The sequence below is a fragment of the Phaseolus vulgaris genome, chromosome 4, assembly GCF_000499845.2.
Source record: "Phaseolus vulgaris cultivar G19833 chromosome 4, P. vulgaris v2.0, whole genome shotgun sequence".
Lineage (NCBI taxonomy): Eukaryota > Viridiplantae > Streptophyta > Magnoliopsida > Fabales > Fabaceae > Phaseolus > Phaseolus vulgaris.
The window spans coordinates 29,269,673-29,291,668 of NC_023756.2; the positions used below are offsets into that span (position 1 = coordinate 29,269,673).

The window sequence follows — 21,996 nt, forward strand, 5'->3', positions numbered from 1 at the left end:
CAATGACCCCGTGGTCATCTCAGTTGTCACGGCGGGAAGAAAGGTACACAGAGTACTTGTTGACCAGGGGAGTTCAGCAGAGGTCATGTTCTGGTCGACATTCAATAAGTTGCGATTATCCCCCGACCTACTGAGGCTCTACACAGTAATAGATTAGAGCATAACTTAAAACATCAAGCGCAGAGAATGTCGCGTCAAATGTTCAGAGAGTGTCAAGTCAAACTGAACAAAGGAATGTCACGTCAGCAAGAAATGCCACATGGATAATGGGGCGAGGCCTTAGTCTTTTCGCTTAAACAAGTGTCAGCTCAAGACTAGGGGGCTTGTGTACCGTCCCGTCCCCGGACGTTGACCAAAGGTCAGAGTCAACGCATGGTGGGGGCCCCTCAAGGGACCCAAGGAAGAGAAGTCAACAGGTTGACCGCTCGAGTCATTGCCTCGCTGAGGCGTCGCCCAAGAGAGGCGTCGCCCAGGAGGGGCATCGCCCAAGAGGGGCATCGCCCAAGAGAGGCATCGCCTAAAAAAGACATCGCCTAAAGAGAGACATCGCCGAGTAAAGACATCGCCCGAGAGGCTTCGAGCCTCGACCATACAGAACAGTAGTAAGGAGAAGAGAAAGGTGGCTTCAAGGCCATAAGTCTAGCACCAGAAGGGGATATCCTGACTCGTGAAGTACCCATGCCACCGCTGGGAGACCGTGGAACAGATACGGCCCATGAGAGGGCCATAACCAGGGGAGAACCACAGGCATGGTACGAGGGAAAGGTAGATCCACCCCCAGGGCAAGTAACTAGTGATTGGGGCGCATGAGTTGGCACCCAGAAAGTCAACCCACATGCCAGAAGCACTTCGCAGGAAAGAGGGCTCACACGATGGAATAACCCTAAGTTGGGTTGCGGCGCTGTGGGACCCTCTGCATAGAATAACGATCAAGTCAGAAGGGCACGTGGCAAGGCACATGTGCTCATTAAAGGTTTCAGTGAAAGTTTGCCAAGGTACGCGTTAATTCAGTTAAGATTCGAATGTTCCAAGGAATATTTTTATACGCTTTCAATGCGCTTTAACGCAGTTTAAAGATGATAGGTGTATAAAAAGGGACCTTGGGAGCATTTGAAAGGGATCAAAATTTTAACCTAATACACACAGATACACAGAGCAAACCCCAGTTGTCGTCGCGACACACTCATAGTGAGCACAAGGCAATTAGGGCAACACAATTCTAGTTACACAGTTTCAGTCATTCAGTACAGCTTTTTTCGACCACCTCTCAAGGGTGTGTCCCCTTTTGATGTTTCTCGCTAGCTGACTTGATCGTCGGAGTGCAAACGGCCGTGAGGGCGCCCCTTTGTTCACTTCTTTCAGGTACTCATAGACGGAGCAAGACAAAGGTGCCCTAGCTCGCAGGACAAGCCACGCGCAAAGGCGATCCCGGTCAACCGGCGGGAACAGTAGTTTATATGTTGTAATCCACCCTTTGATTAAATCTAAAGCATTAGCATTCTCAATCTTTGTGAAAGTAAAATGTTTTCAAAGTAAGTTAAAACAACCGATTGTTTTGTCGAAACAACCGATTGTTTATACTTAGGTGTTTTGAGAAAAAGATTGAAAACTGTTTTGAATGGTTGAACTGTTAAAGTACACAACAAACCGATTGATTCGAGGAAACAACTGATTGTTTGTTTTGGGACCATAACAGAAAAACTGTTTTCTCTTTGACTGAGCTTTAAATGTTTTAACTGCTTACGCTCCAGTCATTAAATGCTTTGACCAATCTTTTAATGCAATTGTTTCGGCCAGTTGACCTGGGACGTCTTTGTGCGCAACCTCACCCGTCAGCTAGGGACTCCTTCCCACTGGTTACCTGTGGATTCCTGCAAAGAAGGAAAAAAGGGCGCCCTAGCGACCGTTTGCACTCCGACACTCAAGTCAGCTAGCAAGAAACACCAAAACTCTACACCTCCGCTCAAGTGTCTAGTGTCTATTTTCTTGTTCTGGCAAACAACCTCTGTCCCTAGTCCCTTGTGCGTAGCCTCAACTCGAGCAAGCAACTAGAGTGTGTTTTAGGAAAGTCTGCCAAAAGTCTGAACGTCGTTTCCAACATTCAAGGCGCTATTTAAACTACTCTAGCATTTAAAGCGTCTTAAAGCGCATTTAATTATAAAACGTTCAGCGCCTTTAAGACGTTTAAACAGCTTGGGAGCATTTATAGTACCTTAAACGCTCGAAACGTAAACTTTGACTTTAATAACTTTAATTACCTTGTACCTGACACATTGATGTTTCTGTTTTGACTTGGTTGCTATACACGTGGAGGGCCTCACAACACCGTGACCCCATCTGGGGGTATTTCCTCGTGTGAGTCCTCCTACCTGGGAGTGCATCTGCGCAAGGGGTGACTTTTTGGGTGCCAACTCATGCCCCCAAACATCTAGTCACTCACTTTGAGAGCGTATCTACCTTCCTCTCGTACCCTGGGCGTGACCCTCCTCATGAGTCGTATCTACCCCAAGGGCGTCTCTGGGGCGGCATGGGCGCTTCACGAGTCAGGTTGCTCTACACTGGCGCTATTACTATGGCCTTGAAGCCACCTTTCTCTTCTTTTCATTGTTGCCCCGGGTTATCGGGGTTTGAGGCCTTCCCACGGCGTTGCTCCCTCCACGGTCTTTCCTACCCATGGGTATAGGGGAGCAACACTGTGATTGCCTTGCTTTTGTGACATTTGACCTTGGCGACGCCCTAGCTGGGCGATGCCTACTAGGCGACGCCTTACCTTGGCGACGCTTCCTCTCGGCGACGCCCCGCCTCGTCGATGCTTGCACTTGGCGTCTCCTCACCTAGGCGACGCCTTATGTTGACTTTGACCCCAACGTTGACTTTGACCTTGACTTTGTCAACGCCCGGATACGGGACGGTACACAAGCCCCCCAGTCTTAAGCTGAAGACTTGTCTTCAGTGAAAAGACTAAGGTCTCGCCCACGCCATCCACGTGTCACCCTGGTGAGGTGTCATTCTTTGCTGACGTGACACTCCTCGAACTATTGACGTGACATTCTCTGAACCATTGGGTTGCCCTTAATGGCTGATTGGACATCCTCTGAAACGGGGAAAGCAACACCTTTTAGGGCCACGCTTAATCGCTTGCCACGTGGCTCATCACGCGGTCAGCCCCAATAGTCTCTTGCGCTCCCAGTGAGCGCCTAATCTTGCGACATGTGGCATCATCGCACGGTCACCATCTGTTGCCCCTCGCGCTCCTCGTAACGTTTAAGTTACCCAAACTCCGCGCTCAAAACCACTGTTTCATCCACTAGCTCTGCCTTCTCGCACTATTCATCTTCTTCGAATTTTCTCTCTCGCAATCTCTGCCTTTTCGTGCTTCCGCTCATCACACCCTTCGACCCTTAAAGGTACGGTTTTTCCTACCCTTGTTGACTCTCTTTACTGCATGACTATGATGTATGGATGAACTGCCTGGGATTGTCCATCTGCTTGTCTTTTGATGCCGTTCTTGTGCTTCTTTGTTTCTCTCGTTCCTCTTTCTCTCGCGTGGGTAGGGTTTGCCTAGGGTTTCTCCTTTTTCCCCCCTTTTCTTCTTCAAACCCCTTTTCGCTGAACCCTTTCTTTTCTCTTTACTTTTCAGCTCTTGTGTCAATGGCGAAAACCAAGACCACCACGCCTCCTCCGCTCCCTAGGTCTCACTATAAAGAGGAGTATGACTGGGCCTCCGACGATCTCCTCGACGAGTGCTCCACCTTAAACTCCGTTAACGACGTGGAGGCCCACAGGGGGGACCCCGCGCTCTACAACTTCAACGCATTCCACAAAACTCATGACTCCCACGTCTTGGTATGTCGTGTGAAACCCGGGGTACCCGTTTGTGTGGACTCGAGGGCCACCGAGGGAAGTCCCTTCTTCTTCCTCTACCAAATGGTATTCAAAAGGGTGGGCCTGCGTCTCCCTTTCACTTCCTTCGAGCGGGAGCTGCTCACCGAAATCAACACCGCCCTTGCCCAGCTCCACCCCAACAGCTGGGCCTTCGTGAGGGGTTTTCATATTCTTTGCGGGTATTTGGGCATTCCCTCCTCCGTGGATGTCTTTCTTCATTTTTTTGAGGTGAACAAACAAGGTAAAAGCCTGTGGATGAGTTTTTCTGGCGTCGCCGGGCGCATCATCCTCACGCTCTTCCAAAATTCATTCAAAGGCTGGAAAGGGAAGTTCTTCAAAGTGCGTGTGACCAAATACGATCCTACTGCACTGGAAGGCTTTCCCCTATACTGGACGGACAAACCCATAATGATCAAGGCCCTGGCTTTGGATCAACTCGCCCCTGTTGATCGGGACGTGTGTAAAGCCTTGGCTGAGCTCGGGGTGGTCTTTGATACCGCCAAGCTCATTGCCAACGAATTCAACGCCCATGGACTCTCCACTTACTTTGGTACCTGTTCTTGATTTATTGCACTGTATGGGCTGTCGTGGTTATATGAACTCACTTGCATCGCTTGAACCCCTAGGAATATCTGCATGTGTTTGGCTATAAGTACTCCCATTCTGCTTTATCTAAATTGGTCTTTGCTCTGTTACTCTCACTGCTGCAGGTTCAATAATGACTTCTTCGAGGCAACTCGCACTAGCCAAATTCCTGAAGAAGGCAAAATCCACCAAAGGAGGTGGAGACGTCGTCGCCCCCGACGTGCCAACCGTCGCTTCCCTGCCGACTCCTCCTCCGTCTGTCTCTCCTCCTCCCATTGCCGCGGTTCCATTGGCCATGGCATCGACTCCTGCCCCAGCACGCCCCAATAAAGGAAAAATGGTGCTGGTGATAGATTCCGACAGTGAAGACTCGGGCGTCGCCTTGGTTTCCAATAAGAGGAGGGCCGCGGGCGTTCCTGCCTTGACTGCCGCATCTCCCAGTGGCGGGAGTTCTCTCAGGGACGATCCTCCAAGCGCCACATCGCCTCCGCCTCAAACAGTCCAAGAAGAACAAGAGGAGGGGGCTGATTCGATTCCCCCGCCGCTACCGCTTCGTGAAGCGGCTAAGGCCTCGGACTCTGCCCCTCCTGCATCAGTTCCTGCTTCAACTTCCCGCGGGCCACGGATTCCCTGCCCCATTCACCGGGAGTTGACGCAGGGTTTTACTGAAGGAATGTCAACAACGGATCCTCGCAAGGGGGGAGGCATGCCTTATTATATGGGGGCGTTCCTGGCGGTGGCACTTAAGTGGCGCACCCAGGCCCGAAGCGCTGTCAAGGGGAGGGAGGCTCTCCGCAAACTGAGGCAAGAGGTAGGAGCGCTGAAGGAGGAGAGGCAAAACTAGGGGCTTAAGGAGGAAGCTTCCCAAGCTTCGCTGAAACTGGCCCACGAGGGTAGGAAGGGGACCGAGGCGTACGCGCGCGAACTTGAACAGGCGCATGTCGACCAGCTAGCCCAGCTCACTTCCTACCAAATCCAAAGCATTGACCTCCAAGAGGCGGCTCTTGCCTCCGAAATGCAGCGGAGAAAACTCGAAGAACTGGACGCTGCTTGGAGGCAGAAGTTAGGTGAGAGAGAAGATGCCTTGGCGGTGAAGGTTGAAGCCTCGGGCCTTCTCCAAGCCGAAGCCAACAAGCTCCGGGTGGAGAAGGAGTTCTTGGAGAAACAGTTGATGTCCAAGGACTCTAGGATTGCCGAGCTAGAGGGGGAGGTCCAAGAACTAACTGGGAGATGGCGGGCGCGTTTGACGAGGGCTTCCAAGAGGCTTTGACTCAGGCGTCTTGCGAGAACCCTGGCATCAACATTTCAAACTGCGATTCCACACACCATGTCGTCGACGGAAAGGTCGTGCCTCTTGAATTGGATGACTGAACCGCCGACTCTCACCTGCCACCTTTACCTTTCGCACTTTATATTTGTTTTTTCCGATCTCTGATAAACTTGTAAATCCTTTGAACTATTTGCACCTTTGTCAGAACTATGGGTTTTGCATGACAATTTTGTACTTCTGAGGTATCGAGTTCTGTTTGTATGATATTTTTACCTTCGTTCTTCACTTTTATGTACTTCAATTGCTTTGCCTGTACTTTTACCCGTTTCTTTCGCTGTGTTGGGCGATCCTGTACATCCGGCGCCTCACTTCGAACGTGTAGCTCAGAACCTGTTCCGCCTTCGTATCTATGAGGCCTCTGCCTCGTGAAGGCGATGGCAGCTCCGCCATTGCTGCAACGCAAAAGCTGAGACCTACTCTGGGTCTTGGACACTTTGGACAAGGTCGCGCTTCGGTGCCCACACCCACGGAGAGGCCTGTCTGTCAGCGTTGTATAGTCCCTGGGTGTTTTAAGCACCAAGGCGATCTGTCCCTTGATTCTTGGTGCCTGGCGCCCACGCCTAAGGAGGGGAAATGAATATAATATATATATATATATTATTAATAATATGAATATAATATTAACAATATTATAAATATTATTAATAATATGAATAATGTTAATAATATGAATATAATATTAAAAATATGAATATTGAATATAATATTAATAATATGAATATAATTTATATTATTATTATTAAAAATTGTATAAATTATATTAATAATAATTGATCCTGCCGACAACTAGAACGTGGAGGAATCGCTTTGTAGCACTCTCTGCCCCGTCTACGCGACTGTGTTATCTGCAAAATCACCCTCAGAACCTTCTCTCGGATCTCCAAACGTGACCTGCAAAACACACAGACGGCGCCTCTAGCGGCCGTTTGCACTCCGCCGATCAAGTTAGATCACAGAACCACCAAATGAGAAAACCTAGTAGTGTGTGTGAAACTTCTTGCTCTCTCTGTTCTATCCCCTTTTTACTCTCACCCTGATTCTGTTTTATGCCACTCCCTGTATCTGGGCCTAACAGAATTCTGTTATGCTTTCTGGCATGTGTCAGAACCCTGTTATGCTTTTCTGCGACAACGTACCTCCAGAATCAGTAGAGTGTGAGTGTCTGTGCGTGTCTGCGCGTCTCTGCGCTTGGCTGCGCTTGTTTGTACCTTGAGTGGTACGGAGTGCACCTTTATCTGGACCGCGCCCTTCTCAGATGATGACACGTGGAGGTATGCAACTCACATCTAACCATACACGTGTCACTACTTGAAGGGCTCTAGCGCTTCTCTTTGTGCGCCTAAGTTATTCCCTTGCGGAGTAACTTAGGATATTTCTTCCACCTGGGTAAATCGCATACTCTCAGGAGAACGCCGGGTGTGGCTGGTCAGGGCACACTCACCAAGCGTTGCTCTCTGCGTAACGGCTTACCCTTCACGGTGTCGCGCACGTAATGGGTTGAGGGAATCACCAATCACTGACCGGTTTACTAGCTCCCTCAGGCCACTCTCGTGCACGATTCCCTGAGATGTGCTCATGCGAGGTCCATGCGTAACGCTCTCGCTGGGAACCTCAGTCCCAGTTTAACTGCGTCTAACACGGGACCCCGATGACCATGCACCCGATGACTGATCGGTGCCCTGTTGCTTCTCGCGTTCTGCCACCAGGCGTTCATCTGGGAACTGGTCTGTTGGTGGCCACTTGGTTACTGACCACCGATCACCGTTCTGGGTGGTCTGTCCCCTGACTTCGCTGCCGCCTGATCTGTCGGTGGTCACTTGGTTACTGACAACCGATCACGTTCACCCCGATCTATCTGTTACCTGGTCCACGTGTCACCCTGCGAGTGGTCCACGTGGTTCTCTACTGCTGACGTCATCGACTACCGATGACCGATCGGATCAATAATATGTATAAATTATATTAATAATAATAAGTTTAAATTATATTAATAATAATAAGTTTAAATTATATTAATAATAATATATATAAATTATATTAATAATATGTATAAATTATATTAATAATAATTGTTCCGGCCGCTTGACCTGGGACGTCTTTGTGCACGACCTCAACCGTTAGCTAGGGACTCCTTCCCACTGGTTACCTGTGGATTCCTGCAAAAGAGGACAAAAGGGCGCCCTAGCGGCCGTTTGCACTCCGACGCTCAAGTCAGCCAGCAAGAAACACCAAAAACTATGCACCTCCGTATCGGAGCACCGTGAAGGGTACTCTGAAGGTGGTTAAAATCAACTGTGTCTAGTGTATATTTTTTCGTTCTGGCAAAGATCTTTCTCTAGTCCCTTGTGCGTAGCCTCAAGACTCGAGCAAGCAACTAGAGTGTATTATGGGAAAATTTGCCAAAAGTTCGAACCCCGTTCCCAACATTCGAGGCGCTATTTAAACTACCCTAGCATTTAAAGCGTCTTAAAGCACATTGAATTCAGCGCATTTAAGACGTTTAAACCGCTTTGGAGCATTTATAGTACCTTAAACGCTCGAAACGGAAGCTGTATTAAATAACCTTAATTACCTTGTACCTGACAAAATGGCGTTTCTATTCTAACCTGGCTGCTATACACGTGGAGGGCCTCACAGCGCCATGACCCTATCTGGAGCGTTTCTTCGTGTGAGTCCTCCTGCTTGGGAGTGCAACTGCGCAAGGGGTGACTTTTTGGGTGCCAACTCATGCCCCTAAGCATCTAGTCACTCACTTTGAGAGCGTATCTGCCTTCCTCTCGTACCCTGCGCCTGGCTACCCTAGGCGTGACCATCCTCCCGGGTCGTATCTGTTGAAGCTGGAGGAAGCTTCTTCCCTACCAAGGCTTGATGTGTGTTTGATGAAGAAAATGGCTTGAGTGCTTTGAAGATTGTAATAGGTTTTTAGATTCATTTGTAATTAGGCTTGTAAGTGTGTATGATTGCCTTTTGTTGTATAACCTATCCTAGATGCCTAACCAAGTCTAGGTCAAGCACATGATGTGGTTAAATGGTTTTTGAAAAGCTTTTTAAAATGTTTTTAACAGTTTTAAAACAGTACACAAATAAATCTGTTTTATGGAGAAAGAATCTGTTTATTTCTTCTCTGTTAAAAGGCTTTTCTAAATTTCTGTTAGGGCACCAAGGGAAAGCTCAGTTCGTTATTTCAGTTAAGCTGAGCTGGCCTGTTTGTTATACTTTAATCTGTTTTGCTATGAAAGAACAGGTTTATTCTTTGGTCTGCTGAAAGGTTTTTCACAAGTTAGTTAGGGCACCAAAGGTACAACTCAGACAGTTATTTCTGTTAGCTGAGTTGGCAGTTTTCACAAAAATAAATCTGTTAAGTTCAAAAATGAATCTGTTGTTTTCATAACTGCTTTTCAACTGTTTTTCGAAAAGAAGTTAGAAACTGTTTTCTATATAAAGAAAAGTCTCTCTCACATGAATTAGTGCTGAGGAATTACGCTTTTGACAGAGATCAAACAATTTCCATGTGAGAAGAAGGATTGAAAGAGTTTTTGAAAGGTTTTCCAAAGAGATTTTCAAGTGTGCTTGTTCTAGGAAACCTTTGATCTTGGTGAAGGTGCTGGTGCAGTTCTGCAGCAAATTGAACTACTGGTTTTGAGTTCTTGCATCTTCTTTTCAGGTGTAATCTTTCCTTTATTCTGTTGTGTAAAGGTGTAAGTGTTAGTCACTCTTTGATAGGGTTTCTTGGAGTGCAAGGTGTGCTGAAATAGGGTTTTTCAGCATTGTGTGTGTTGTTCTTGTAGTGTTCAAGAACTGTTGTGTTTGTAAGTGATTGGTACTGTTTTTAGTGAATTCCACCTTGGGGTAAGGTGAGACTGGATGTAGCTCTGTATGAGTGAACCAGTATAAAAATGTGTGTACCTTGTATTCTCATCCCTGCACTCATTTCTGGTTCTTGCTTAATTCTGTCAAGAACTAAATATGTTCTTTTGAAATTGAATCTGTTAATTCTGGGTTTAAGTGAAAACTGTTCTTCTTGATTTGTTAAAGTTTTCTGATTATAAACAAGGCTGCTGTATATAATGGTTTAAGTGTTTTGTGAACGAACTGTCCATTCATTAAAACCTGAGAAAGGATCTTTCCTCTTAAAACCTTGTGTTGAGTAATTTTGGTTGATTTCCAAGCATAGTTGTATCCTACATCCTCACAATATTAAGCTGATCTGATTTTGTTATAATTCTCTGTTGATCACAATTTTACATTGAACAAATTCAAATTGTGCCAAAACTGTTCTGAAGAATCAATCTGTTTCATGTAAAAACAATATGTTCTTTTTGCCTCTGGAATACTGAAAAATTGTGTGTTCTTGCGAAAATTTTATAAGCTCAATTCACCCCTCCCCTCTTGAACTTAGACACTAATAGACCCAACAGTATTATCACAAGGGCGTCTCTGGGGCGGCAGGGGCTATCACTATGGCCTTGAAGCCACCTTTCTCTTCTCTTTATTACTACCCCGGATTATCGGGATTTGAGGCCTTCCCACGACGTCGCTCCCTCCATGGTCTTTCCTACCCATGGGTATCGGGGAGCCACACTGTGATCGCCTCGCCTTTGTGACATTTGACCTTGGCGACGCCCTATTTGGGCGACGCCTTCGCCTAGGCGACACCTTACCCTGGCGACGCTTCCTCTTGGCGACGCTGGCACTTGGCGTCTCCTCACCTAGGCGACGGCTTACGTTGACTTTGACCCCCGACGTTGACTTTGACCTTGACTTTGTCAACGCTCGGATACGGGACGGTACAATAATAAGTATAAATTATATTAATAATAATAAGTATAAATTATATTAATAATAATATGTATAAATTATACTAATAGTATGTATAAATTATTTTAATAATAATAACTATAAATTATTGTACCGTCCCGCCCCCGGGCGTTGACCAAAGTCAAAGTCAACGTCGGGGCCAAGGTCAACATATGGTGAGACCATGCGAAGGGGTCAAAGAAAGGCGTCGCCTTAACATGGCGTCACCAAGATAAGGCATCGCCTAAACAAGGTGCCGCCAAGAAAAGGCGTCGCCAAACAAGCCACCAGTGGTGTTACTCCCCGATACCCGTGGGTAGGAAAGACCATGGAGGGAGTGACGCCATGGAGGCTTTGGGCCCGCCTAGCGCAGAAACAATGATAAAGTGAAGAGAAAGGTGGCTTCAAGGCCATAGTACTAGCGCCAGTGGAGAGCAATCTGACTCGCGAAGTGCCCATGTCACCTCAGGGAGACCCTTGGGATAGATACGACTCATGAGAGGGTCACGCCCAGGGGTAACCAGGTGCAGGGTACGAGAGGAAGGTAGATACGCTCTCAGAGCGAGTGACTAGAGGTTTGGGGGCATGAGTTGGCACCCAAAAGTCACCCCTTGCGCCAGATGTAGTCCAAGGGAGGAGGACTCACACGACGAAATACCCCTAAGTTGGGTGACGGTGCTGTGAGGCCCTCCAGGTGTAATAACGGCCAAGTCAGGAGGACACGCGGCAGGAAGAACAGAAACATCAATGATTCCCAAATGGTTCGTCAGGTATGAGGTAATTAAAGCTATTTAAATGTAATTAAAGTTTACGTTTCGAGCGTTTTAAGGTACTTTAATTGCTTTAAGCGGTTTAAACGTCTTAAAGGCGCTGAACGTTTCATGACCTTAAATGCGCTTTTAAGACGCTTTAAATGCTAGAGACGTTTAAAGGGAACCTGGGATGTGGGAAACGGGGTTCGGACTTTTGGCAAATTTTCCGGAGAACACACTCTAGTTGTTTGCTCGAGCCTTGAGGTTACGCACAAGGGACTAAAGAAGGATTGTTTGCCAGAAGGAGAAAAGATACACAACACAGTTCCTTTTACCACCTTCAGAGTACCGTCCACGGTGCTCCGATACGGAGGTGTAGAGTTTTGGTGTTTCTTGCTAGCTGACTTGAGCGTCGGAGTGCAAACGGCCGCTAGGGCGCCCATTTGTCCACTTCTTTGCAGGTATTCACATATTGCAGAAGGAAGGTGTCTCTAGCTGACGGGCAAGGTTGCGCACAAAGACGTACCCAGGTCAACCGGCAGGAACATTTGGCGCCCACCGTGGGGCCGATTTAAAACATCAGTTCCATCACAAGTTTCAGGGAATTTATCAGAGCTACCATAACGACAGGAGGAGTTCAGAGGAAAACATTGAAGAATGAGGGTTACGAGACAAGGTTCCTCACGCGCAGCAAGCGAGGAAATGTCCATGCAGCAGGTCATGGACATGATGCAAGGGCTGCAGGAGGAAATGGCAGAATCAAGGGCGGAACAAGAACGTATGCAGGCGGATCGCGGCTTCCCACGTGAGAAACGAAGAGCTCCATCGTATCAATGAGGAGTTATGCCGAGGTTTGGGCAATAACCAAGGGCAACGCGATCAAGATGACACCGAACGTCTCACCCCACCAAGGGAGTTTTCAACACCGTTCTCGCAGGAGATTTTGGAAGCAGTGATCCCCAACACATTCGCAGGGCCCAAGGTGATCTTCACCGGGATGGAGGATCCTGAGGCGCATCTCACTGCATTCCACACGCAGATGGTGTTAGTAGGCGGCTCCGATGCCGTGAGATGCAAGCTCTTTATGAGCACCTTGTTGGGAATGGCCATGGATTGGTTCATCAGCCTTCTAGACGGCCATATCACTTCCTTCCCGCAGCAGTCGCGGTTGTTTAGGGAGCAATACTTAGCGAATAGGGCCCCGCCGCCCGTTTCATATGACCTATTTGATGTAAAACAGTATCAAGGTGAGACCTTGAAGGAGTACATCAACCATTTTGGGGCCCAAGTAGTAAAGGTTGGTACTACGGAAGAGCCCATGATCGTGTACGCGTTCAGAAAAGGCGTGTGTCCCGGCTTTTTTTGCGAATCCATCATTCGCAATCGTCCCAGGACCTTCGCTGAAATAAGGCGTCGCGCGGTGGAGCATATCGCCTCTGAGGGAGAGGTGTGTGAGAAGCGCACGAGCGTCGCACCCTCACGCCCGAGGGCACAGACACGGGCTCAACCCGTCAAGGTCAACGAGACCACGACGGGAAGGAAGAAGCCAGAGGGGAGACGCCCCTATGAGGCAAGAAAACCCCAGCCCAAGGGTCAAGCTGGAGGAAATCGTCCGACCAGGGAAAGGGCCAGACCAGCGAGGTATGACTTTGTGGTGGAGTTGAAGGACCTAATCGCCGTGCCCAATATAGTTGAAAGGTTGAGGCGACCGGCGAAGACTGACAAAGTGCTAAGGCCTCGCAAGGACTCTTGGTGTGAATTCCACGAAGCTTTCGGTCACCACATTAATAACTGCCTGTCGCTGGGATACCAGCTAGACGAGTTGGTAAGAAACGGGTTTTTGAAGGATTACATCTCTGAGCCCGCCACGACCGCGGCCCTGCCAGCACCAGTGGAAGAACAAGCGCATGAGATGCCCGTCCTTGGCGAAGTCCACACCATTGCTGGTGGCTTTTCTGGAGGAGGACCCACTGCCTCCCAACAGAGGAAATATGCGAGGGTAGTCAATTCAATTGAAGAAAGAATCTCAGGTGACCCATGGGAGTCAGACCTCGTGTTCATGAGGACGGACCTACAAGATGTTGTGCCACATGACAATGACCCCGTGGTCATTTCGGTTGTCACGGCCGGGAGAAAGGTGCACAGGGTTCTAGTCGACCAGGGAAGTTCCGCAGATGTTATGTTCTAGTCGACATTCAACAAACTACGGTTGTCTCCTGACCTTTTGAGACCCTACACCGGGTGCTTATATAGGTTTGCTGACAACCAGGTAGAAGTGCGTGGCTACTTCGAATTGAGGACGACATTCACAGACGGAACGACCTCACGTACCGAAAGCATTTGGTACCTAGTGGTAAACGCCAACTCAGCTTACAACATCATGTTGGGCCGACCGGCGCTGAATAGGCTGAACGCAGTAGCCTCCACGCGCCACATGAAGATGAAGCTGCCAGACCTCAGTGGCAAGGTGATCGTCATCAAATCAGATCAAGAGGAAGCGCGGAAATGTTATGAAAATAGTTTGAAAACAAAGAGGGGTGTGTTCATGGTGTTCGAGCGTCCGCCGAGTGCAGACACGGCGATGGAGGTAGAACCCTTGAACGAGGCGACGCCAACGGAGTCAACGCCTGGCGAGGCCGCACCCGTAATGGTGACGCCTGAAGCGGACGCGCGCACGGAGGAGAGGCATGACGACACATCGCCCGTAGAAGAGGCGACGCTTGGAAAGCACTACCGGGCGACGCCCCTTAAGGAAGATAGCAGGGACCAGCCGACGACCAACATGGTGGAGAGACAGATTGACGGCAAAACGTTCAAGCTAGGGCGTTTGTTGAGCCAAGAAGAACAGGATGAAGTGGCGGAGGTGATTTCGCGTCACTTAAATGCTTTCGCATGGTCCGCCTCAGACATGCCGGGCATCGACCCTGACTTTTTATGCCACCACCTTAGCATGGATGCCACGGTCCGCCCCGTGCGACAGAGAAGGAGAAAGTTTAATGAAGAAAGGCGGCTCATGGTAAGGGAAGAGACACAGAAGTTGTTGAGCGCCGGACACATACGGGAAATCCAATACCCCGAGTGGCTGGCCAACGTAGTCCTGGTGAAAAAGAAAAACGGGAAATGAAGGATGTGTGTGGACTTCACGGACCTGAACAAGGCATGCCCCAAGGACTCGTATCCACTACCCAGCATTGACGCCCTGGTGGATAGTGCCTCGGGCTGCGAGATGCTAAGCTTCTTGGACGTTTTTTCGGGGTATAATCAGATCAAGATGCACCCGAGGGACGAGGGTAAAACACCGTTCATGACGGAGACGTGTAGCTACTGCTACAAAGTAATGCCGTTTGGGTTAAAGAATGCTGGCGCCACCTATCAGAGGCTAATGGACAAGGTCCTGGCTCCCATGTTGGGAAGGAACGTGCAAGCCTATGTAGACGACATGGTGGTAACTTCGCGCGATAAAAGGCGACATACAACAGACCTGGAAGAGTTGTTTGCCACCATCTCGAAATATCGCCTCAAGCTGAACCCTGAGAAGTGTGTCTTTAGGGTTGAGGTAGGGAAGTTTATAGGCTTCATGCTCACAGAAAGAGAAATTGAGGCAAACCCAGATAAGTGCACGGCCATCATCGCCATGAGGAGCCCGACATCAGTGAAGGAAGTGCAACAACTGACGGGGCGAATGGCAGCACTATCAAGGTTTGTTTCTGCAGGAGCAGAGAAGGGACACCCCTATTTCCAGTGCCTCAAAAGAAATAGTCGCTTTGCATGGACCGACGAGTGTAAAGCAGCTTTCATCAAGCTGAAACAGTACTTGGCGACGCCACCCGTCCTTTGCAAACCAGTAGCGGGCGTGCCCCTCTGACTATACTTTGCAGTAACAGAACGGGCTATCAGTTCCGTGCTAGTCCAGGAGCAGGACCAAGTACAGAAGCCCATCTATTTCGTGAGCAAGGCTTTACAAGGCCCAGAGACGAGGTATCAGTCACTGGAAAAGGCGGCATTGGCCGTGGTATTTTAGGCCAGGAGGCTCCGCCACTACTTCCACAGTTTTACAGTAGTGGTGATGACGAACCTCCCCATACAAAAGGTATTGCAGAAACCTGACGTGGCTGGAAGGATGGTTCGCTGGGCGGTGGAGTTGTCAGAGTTTGACATCCAGTACGAGCCCAGAGGATCTATCAAAGGACAGGTATATGCAGATTTTGTGGCAGAGCTCGCGCCCGGAGGCGAACAAGAGGTGGAGTCGGGATCGCAGTGGTTGCTCTCGGTCGATGGCTCCTCCAATCAGCAAGGAAGTGGTGCAGGGATAGTCTTGGAGGGACGTAATGGTGTGCTGATTGAGCAAGCTCTACGTTTCGCCTTTAAAGCGAGCAATAATCAGGCTGAGTATGAGGCACTGATCGCAGGGATGCTCCTGGCTAAGGAGATGGGGGTGCGGAATCTCTTGGTGAAAAGTGATTCCCAGCTGATCACAGGGCAAGTCTCGGTAGAATTCCAAGCCAAGGACCCACAAATCGTGGCGTATTTGAGGTACGTCCTGCTGCTGAAGGGAGCATTTGGCGCTCTTGAGCTAATACATGTCCCACGAGAGCAGAATGCCAGAGCTGACCTGCTTGCCAAGCTGGTCAGCTCAGGCAAGCGGGGCAGACAGAGGACAGTAATTTAAGAGACGCTCAAAGCTCCGCGAAAATTCATGGAAGATAACAGGGTGGATGTCCTCCATATTAGTACAGCGAGAGGAAGACCAAGGAGTCATCGTTCCTTGACCCAAGATACAATAAAGACACCCCATATCAGCACATACGCGGACGCACTCGAGGGAGGAAAGCATACGCAGATACATGCTTTAGCCATTAAGAGGAATGCTGCAAGATATACCCTGGTAGACGGAGTACTGTTCAGACACGGGTTCAGACACCCTATCCTGACGTGCGTTAGGATAATGGCGGAGCTCCATGAAGGTATCTGTGGGAGCCACGTGGGGGGATGGTCCTTAGCTTCTAAAGTGGTACGCGCAGGTTTCTACTGGCCAACAGTGAAAGAGGATTGCGTGGGGCACGCCGAGCGTTGCTAGCAGTGTCAGAAGCACGCTGATTGGCACAAGGCGCCGCCAGAGGAGCTAAAATCCATATATAGTCCGTGGTCTTTTCATACGTGGGGAATCGACATCCTAGGTCCGTTCCCCCTGGCGATAAGGCAGATGAAGTACCTGATCGTCGCCATTGAATACTTCACTAATTGGATAGAGGCGGAGACCGTGGCCCAAATTACCGCGCACAAGGTGCAGCACTTTGTTTGGAAGAACATCGTGTGTCGATTCGGCGAGCCTAGGCGGCTGGTATCTGACAATGGCACCCAGTTCGCAAGCCAATAGTTGAGAAACCTGTGCGCAGAAGTAGGCATCAAGCAGGTGTTCGCATCAGTCGAACACCCCCAGACTAATGGGCAAGCAGAGTCAGCGAATAGAGTTTTGCTGAGAGGACTAAAGAGAAGGCTAGAAAAAGCCAAAGGGGCGTGGGCAGAAGAAGTGCCAAGGATTGTATGGGCATACCACACCACGCCCCAATCTTCCACCATGGAGACGCCTTTCAGCCTAGTATATGGGTCAGACGCGATGATCCCAGTTGAGATTCACGAGAGCTCGCCACGTTACCAGAATTTTGTGGCTGAAGAATCCAACGAAGAGAGGCGAGTGAACGTGGACTTGTTGGACGAAGCCAGGGAAGAAGCAAGAATAAAGGCCGAGGCAGTGAAGAGAAGAGTGGAGCGACAATATAGCTCCTACGTGAAGCCCCGACAATTCTAGGTTGGCGACTTAGTTATGAGGAAAGCTCACCCATATGAGCTAGAGAACAAATTGTCCCCCAAATGGACCGGACCCTTCAGAATCACCGAGGCCAAGGGGAATGGTTCATACAATTTAGAGACTTTGGAAGGAGGTCCCATTCCGCGCAGCTGGAATGGGGCCAATCTGAAATTCTATTTTAGCTTAATTATGTAAGAGAATAGTAATGTAACAATATTTGTAAAGGGGACACTCTTTTTCCCTCTCGGGGGTTTTTTAATGAGGTCACCCAAGTAAAAAGGAAGTTCGAGAAAAACTTTGCCTCAGTTTTTTCTCTTCCCACTCGAAGTGTAAGATCAAAGGGTAAAGAGATAAAAGACAAAGACTCAAAGCGGCGTCAGGCGTCGCCAAGATAAGGCATCGCCAAGACAAGGCGCCGCAAAGATAAAGCATCGCGGAGACGAGGCGCCGCCAAGATCAGACGTCGCCAAGATTAGGCGTCGCCAAGATTAGGCGTCGCCAAGATTAGGCGTCGCCAAGAAGGGGGTCGCCAAATGACATGCCGACAAAGGAAACGCCGCCAAGACGAGGCGTCGCCAAAATGTAGGCATCGCCAAATGGGAGTATAACTAGCCCCGGTCATGGTGTTTTCAGACACCCTGAAGACGATCCGGCGGTGCTGTAATAGGCCTCTCCTCAGGCGTGGGCCCCAATCACTGAAGAGATAAGGGACCAGCTGCCTTGGTGTTTGAGACGCTCCATGGACGATACGACACTGTCATACAGGCCTCTCCATGGGCACGGGCACCAAAGCGCGATTTTTTCCCTAGTGTTAGACACGCAAAGGGGCACCCAGAGCAGGTCTCCCTTCAAGCGTGGACACTCAGTACAGGTAAGATAAACCCTACCAAACACAATGGAGGGAGTGCCGGAGGTAACGCACACAGCATGGCAGAGGAAGCAGAAGTAGACGGGAGTATGCGAAAATGAAATGAGCGGCGCTTACATGAAACCAGAATATAGCGCAAGAGTTATGGTTACAGATAAAGTTCGTAATAAAGACAGATTAGACAAATGGGGCAATCATGTACACGCCCTATGCTCGTATGAACAGCGAAATCAGGCTACCCTTCAGCGGCCTCCGGAGTCTGAATGGGAGGATGGTGAAGCCCCGTTCTCGACCCTCAGCGCCTGGGCAAGTTGCGACCTTTGTTGTCGGTTTATCTTCGAACCTGCACCAAAGAAGACAAACATGGTGAAGACACCGCAAGATTAGTCATGCAAAAATCCAGTAAATATGGAGGATGAAAGGTTTTGAGGTAACCCCTCGTACATATATATTTCTTCAAGGCCTCAACGTTGTACTCCAGACTTATCAAAGCGGCAGCGTCAAAACCCCTTGCCCCAGCCAGGATCCGGCAAGCTTCCTGGTCGTTCAAAGGTAGCCTCTTAAGAGGCCTGGACTTCAAGGCCCTTGTCTCCCTCACCCAGTACAGGGGAAAGCCGTCCAGGGCAGAAGGCACGAGATCAGAATAGCAAACCTTAAAAAACCTACCTTTCCACCCTGTGAAGGAGTGCTGGAAGGGGGTCAAGAGGACCCTGCCGGGATCATTGCTGAGGGTCAGCCAAAGGTTGTTCTTTTGCCTCTTCACCTCAAAGAAGTGAAGGAAGATGTCCACCGAGGGTGCACACCCCAGGAAACCAAATAGTATGTCGAAGGCCTTGACGAAAGTCCAGCTGTTGGGATACAGCTGAGCCAGGGCAGCGTTAATCTCCGTCAGTAGTTCCCTCTCGATCCCGGAGAAGGGCAGGCGCACACCGACGCTTTTGAAAACCACCTGGTAGAAGTAGAAAAAGGGGACCCCATCGTTGTCCCGTTCGTCTCCACACACCGGCTCCCCTAAGGTGCAAGGGAGCACGGCAATATCTTCATCATGCCTCTTTGCGAAGGCACGATGATCGTAGGAACACGGGTCCCCCACGTGTTCCCTTAGGGCCCTGCCGGAAAGTAAGCTAGAGCCCTCGTCGAGGAGTTCGCGCGAGGCCCATGCATAAAGGTCCTTGGGGTTGACTCTAGGGGGAGGAGGATGGGTAAACATGTCGGTACAGGATGTCAGTGAAGGAGCTAGAAGATCGAAGGAGAACAACGCGGTAGAAATGCGGAAGAAAAATGCCAACAAGAAAGAACGCAGGAGGAACTCTTTGGAAGGAAGAGGAACGGTGCAAAGAAGGTGCGAAAACACAGAGATGATGAGTGCAGGTACAAGATTTCAAAGATCTAAATATTATAGTTGAAGCACCAAAGGACACGAAAAGGAGCACCGTAAGTCCGAGCCACGTGTCAGGAGATGGGAGGACCACTCTAGCATCACTGGCGCGGGAGGGACAGAAACTCAAGTCGCAGCCACTTCAGACAGGGGTAGCGGCGGAGGAATCGACTCGGCCCCTTCATCTTGTTCCTCTTGGACTGCTTGGGGCGAAGGCGACGTAGCGCTTGGAGGGTCATCCCTTAGAGAGTCCCCGCCACTAGGAGAGGCGATTGGCAGAGTAGGGACCCTTGCAGGTCTCCTCTTTTTGAAGACTAGGGCGCCACTTGAATCTTCACTACCAGAGTTTATCTCCAGCACCCTTTTTCCTTTGTCTGGGCGTGCTGGAGCATGTGTTGATGCCGCGGCCAGTGGGACCGCAGCAATGGGAGGAGGAGAGGTAGGTGTTTGGCAGGTTTGGGGAGAAGATGGTGGAGTCAGTAGGGAAGTGACGAGAGCTGAGGGAGTAGTGGGCGGCACGTCAAGGGCGGCGGAGTCCCCACCTTCTTTGATGGATTTTGCTTTCTTCAAGAACTTGGCAAGTGCGAGGCACCTTGAAGAAGCCATTACCGAACCTGCGACAGTCAGAATAACAAAGCAAAGACTAATTCAGATAAGGCAGAATGGGAGCAGCAGTCAAGCACACGCAGGCAACCACAGTGGCTCAAGCGATGCAAAGTAAGGTCTTATAACCGCAACGGTTCATACAATGCAATTAAATTCAAATGAGACCAAGCAGAGTACAAGCAAGTTCTAGTGGGAGAAATCAAAAGCAAGTACCAAAATAGGTGGAGAGACCGTGAGCGTTGAACTCGTTGGCGATGAGCTTGGCGGTGTCAAAGACCACCCCGAGCCCAGCCAAGGCCTTGCACACCTCCCTGTCAGCGGGAGCGAGTTCATCCAAGGCCAGGGGCTTGGTCGATATGGGTTTTTCCGACCAGTACAAAGGGGAGCCCTCCAGTGCAGTGGGATCGAATTTGGTTGCGCGCACCTTGAAGAACTTCCCCTTCCACCCCTTGAATGAGTTTTGGAAGAGGGTGAGGATGATGCGCCCGGCGACGCCAGAAAAGCTCATCCAGAGGCTTTTACCCTGTTTCTTCACCTCAAAAAAGTGAAGAAAGACATCCACAGAGGAAGGGATGCCCAGATATCCACAAATAATTTGAAAACCTCTCACGAAGGCCCAGGTGTTGGGATGAAGCTGGGCAGGGGCGGTGTTGATTTCAGTAAGCAACTCCCGTTCGAAGGGAGTAAAGGGGAGACGCAGGCCCACTCGCTTGAATACCATTTGGTAGACGAAGAAGAAGGGACTCCCCCCGGTAGCCTTCGCGTCCAGACAAACGGGTTCCCCCGGCTTCACACGACATACTAAGACGTGGGAATCGTGGGTTTTGTGGAAGGCGTTGAAATTGTAGAGCGTGGGGTCTCCCCTGTGGGCCTCTACGTCTTCGACGGAGGTCAATGTAGAGCACTCCGCGAGGAGTTCATCGGAGGCCCATCGATACTCCTCCTTGTAGTTGGACCTGGGGGGTGGTGGAGTAGCAGTGGCTTTGTTTCGTGCCATCAGATCAAAAGCTGAAAAATGAAGAAAAAGAAAGGGTTCAGCGAAAAGGGGTTTGAGGAAGAAAAAGGGGGAAAGAGAGAAACCCTAGGCAAACCCTACCCACGCGAGAAAAAGAAGAATGAGGGGAAACAAAGAGACACAAGAACAACATGAGCATACTAGAAAATAAACAGTCCCAGGAAGTTCATTCATACATCATAGTAATGCAGTAAAGAGGGACAGTCAGCAAGGGTAGGAAAAACCGTACCTTTGAGTATCGAAGTAGATGAGGAGTGGAAATGCGAAGGAGAGAACAGAGATCGCAGAGAGAGAACTCGAAGAAGATGAGCAGTGCGAGAATGCGAAGAGAGTGGATGAAACAGTGGTTTCGAGCGCGGAGTTTTGGGTAACTTAAACGTTAAGAGGAGCGCGACGGGCCGCAGATGGTGACCGTTCGATGATGCCACGTGTCGTAGGATTAGGCGCTCACTGGGAGCGCAAGAGACTTTTGATGATGACCGCGTGATGAGCCACGTGGTGAGCGACTAAGCGTGGACCAAAAAGCGTTACTTTTCCTGTTTCAGAGGATGTCCCATCAGCCATTAAGAACATTTCAACTGCTCAGGGAATGTCACGTCAATAGTTTGAGGAGTACCGTGTCAGCAAGAATGACACGTCACCAGGATGCCACGTGGATGGCATGGGCGAGGCCTTAGTCTTTTCGCTGAAGACAAGTCATCAGCTCAAGACGGGGGGGCTTGTGTACCGTCCCGCCCCCGGGCGTTGACCAAAGTCAAAGTCAACGTCGGGGCCAAGGTCAACATATGGTGAGACCATGCGAAGGGGTCAAAGAAAGGAAGTCAACAGAGTGACTACACAAGGCGTCGCCAAAGAAGGGCGTCGCCTTAACATGGCGTCACCAATATAAGGCATCGCCTAAACAAGGTGCCGCCAAGAAAAGGCATCGCCAAACAAGCCACCAGTGGTGTTACTCCCCGATACCCGTGGGT

The 21,996-nt window shown here is 49.6% G+C and overlaps 2 protein-coding genes across 2 annotated transcripts; both read left to right on the forward strand.

Annotated features, from left to right (window-relative positions):
• Positions 1 to 12,451: 12,451 nt before the first annotated feature.
• LOC137838604 (uncharacterized) lies at positions 12,452 to 13,537 on the forward strand. Its single transcript, XM_068647845.1, has one exon. It carries the CDS (start codon positions 12,452 to 12,454, stop codon positions 13,535 to 13,537), a length of 1,086 nt encoding a protein of 361 aa, XP_068503946.1.
• Positions 13,538 to 15,469: 1,932 nt separating this feature from the next.
• Positions 15,470 to 16,018, forward strand: LOC137838605 (uncharacterized). The gene has a single exon (XM_068647846.1). It carries the CDS (start codon positions 15,470 to 15,472, stop codon positions 16,016 to 16,018), a length of 549 nt encoding a protein of 182 aa, XP_068503947.1.
• The last annotated feature ends 5,978 nt before the right edge of the window (positions 16,019 to 21,996 follow it).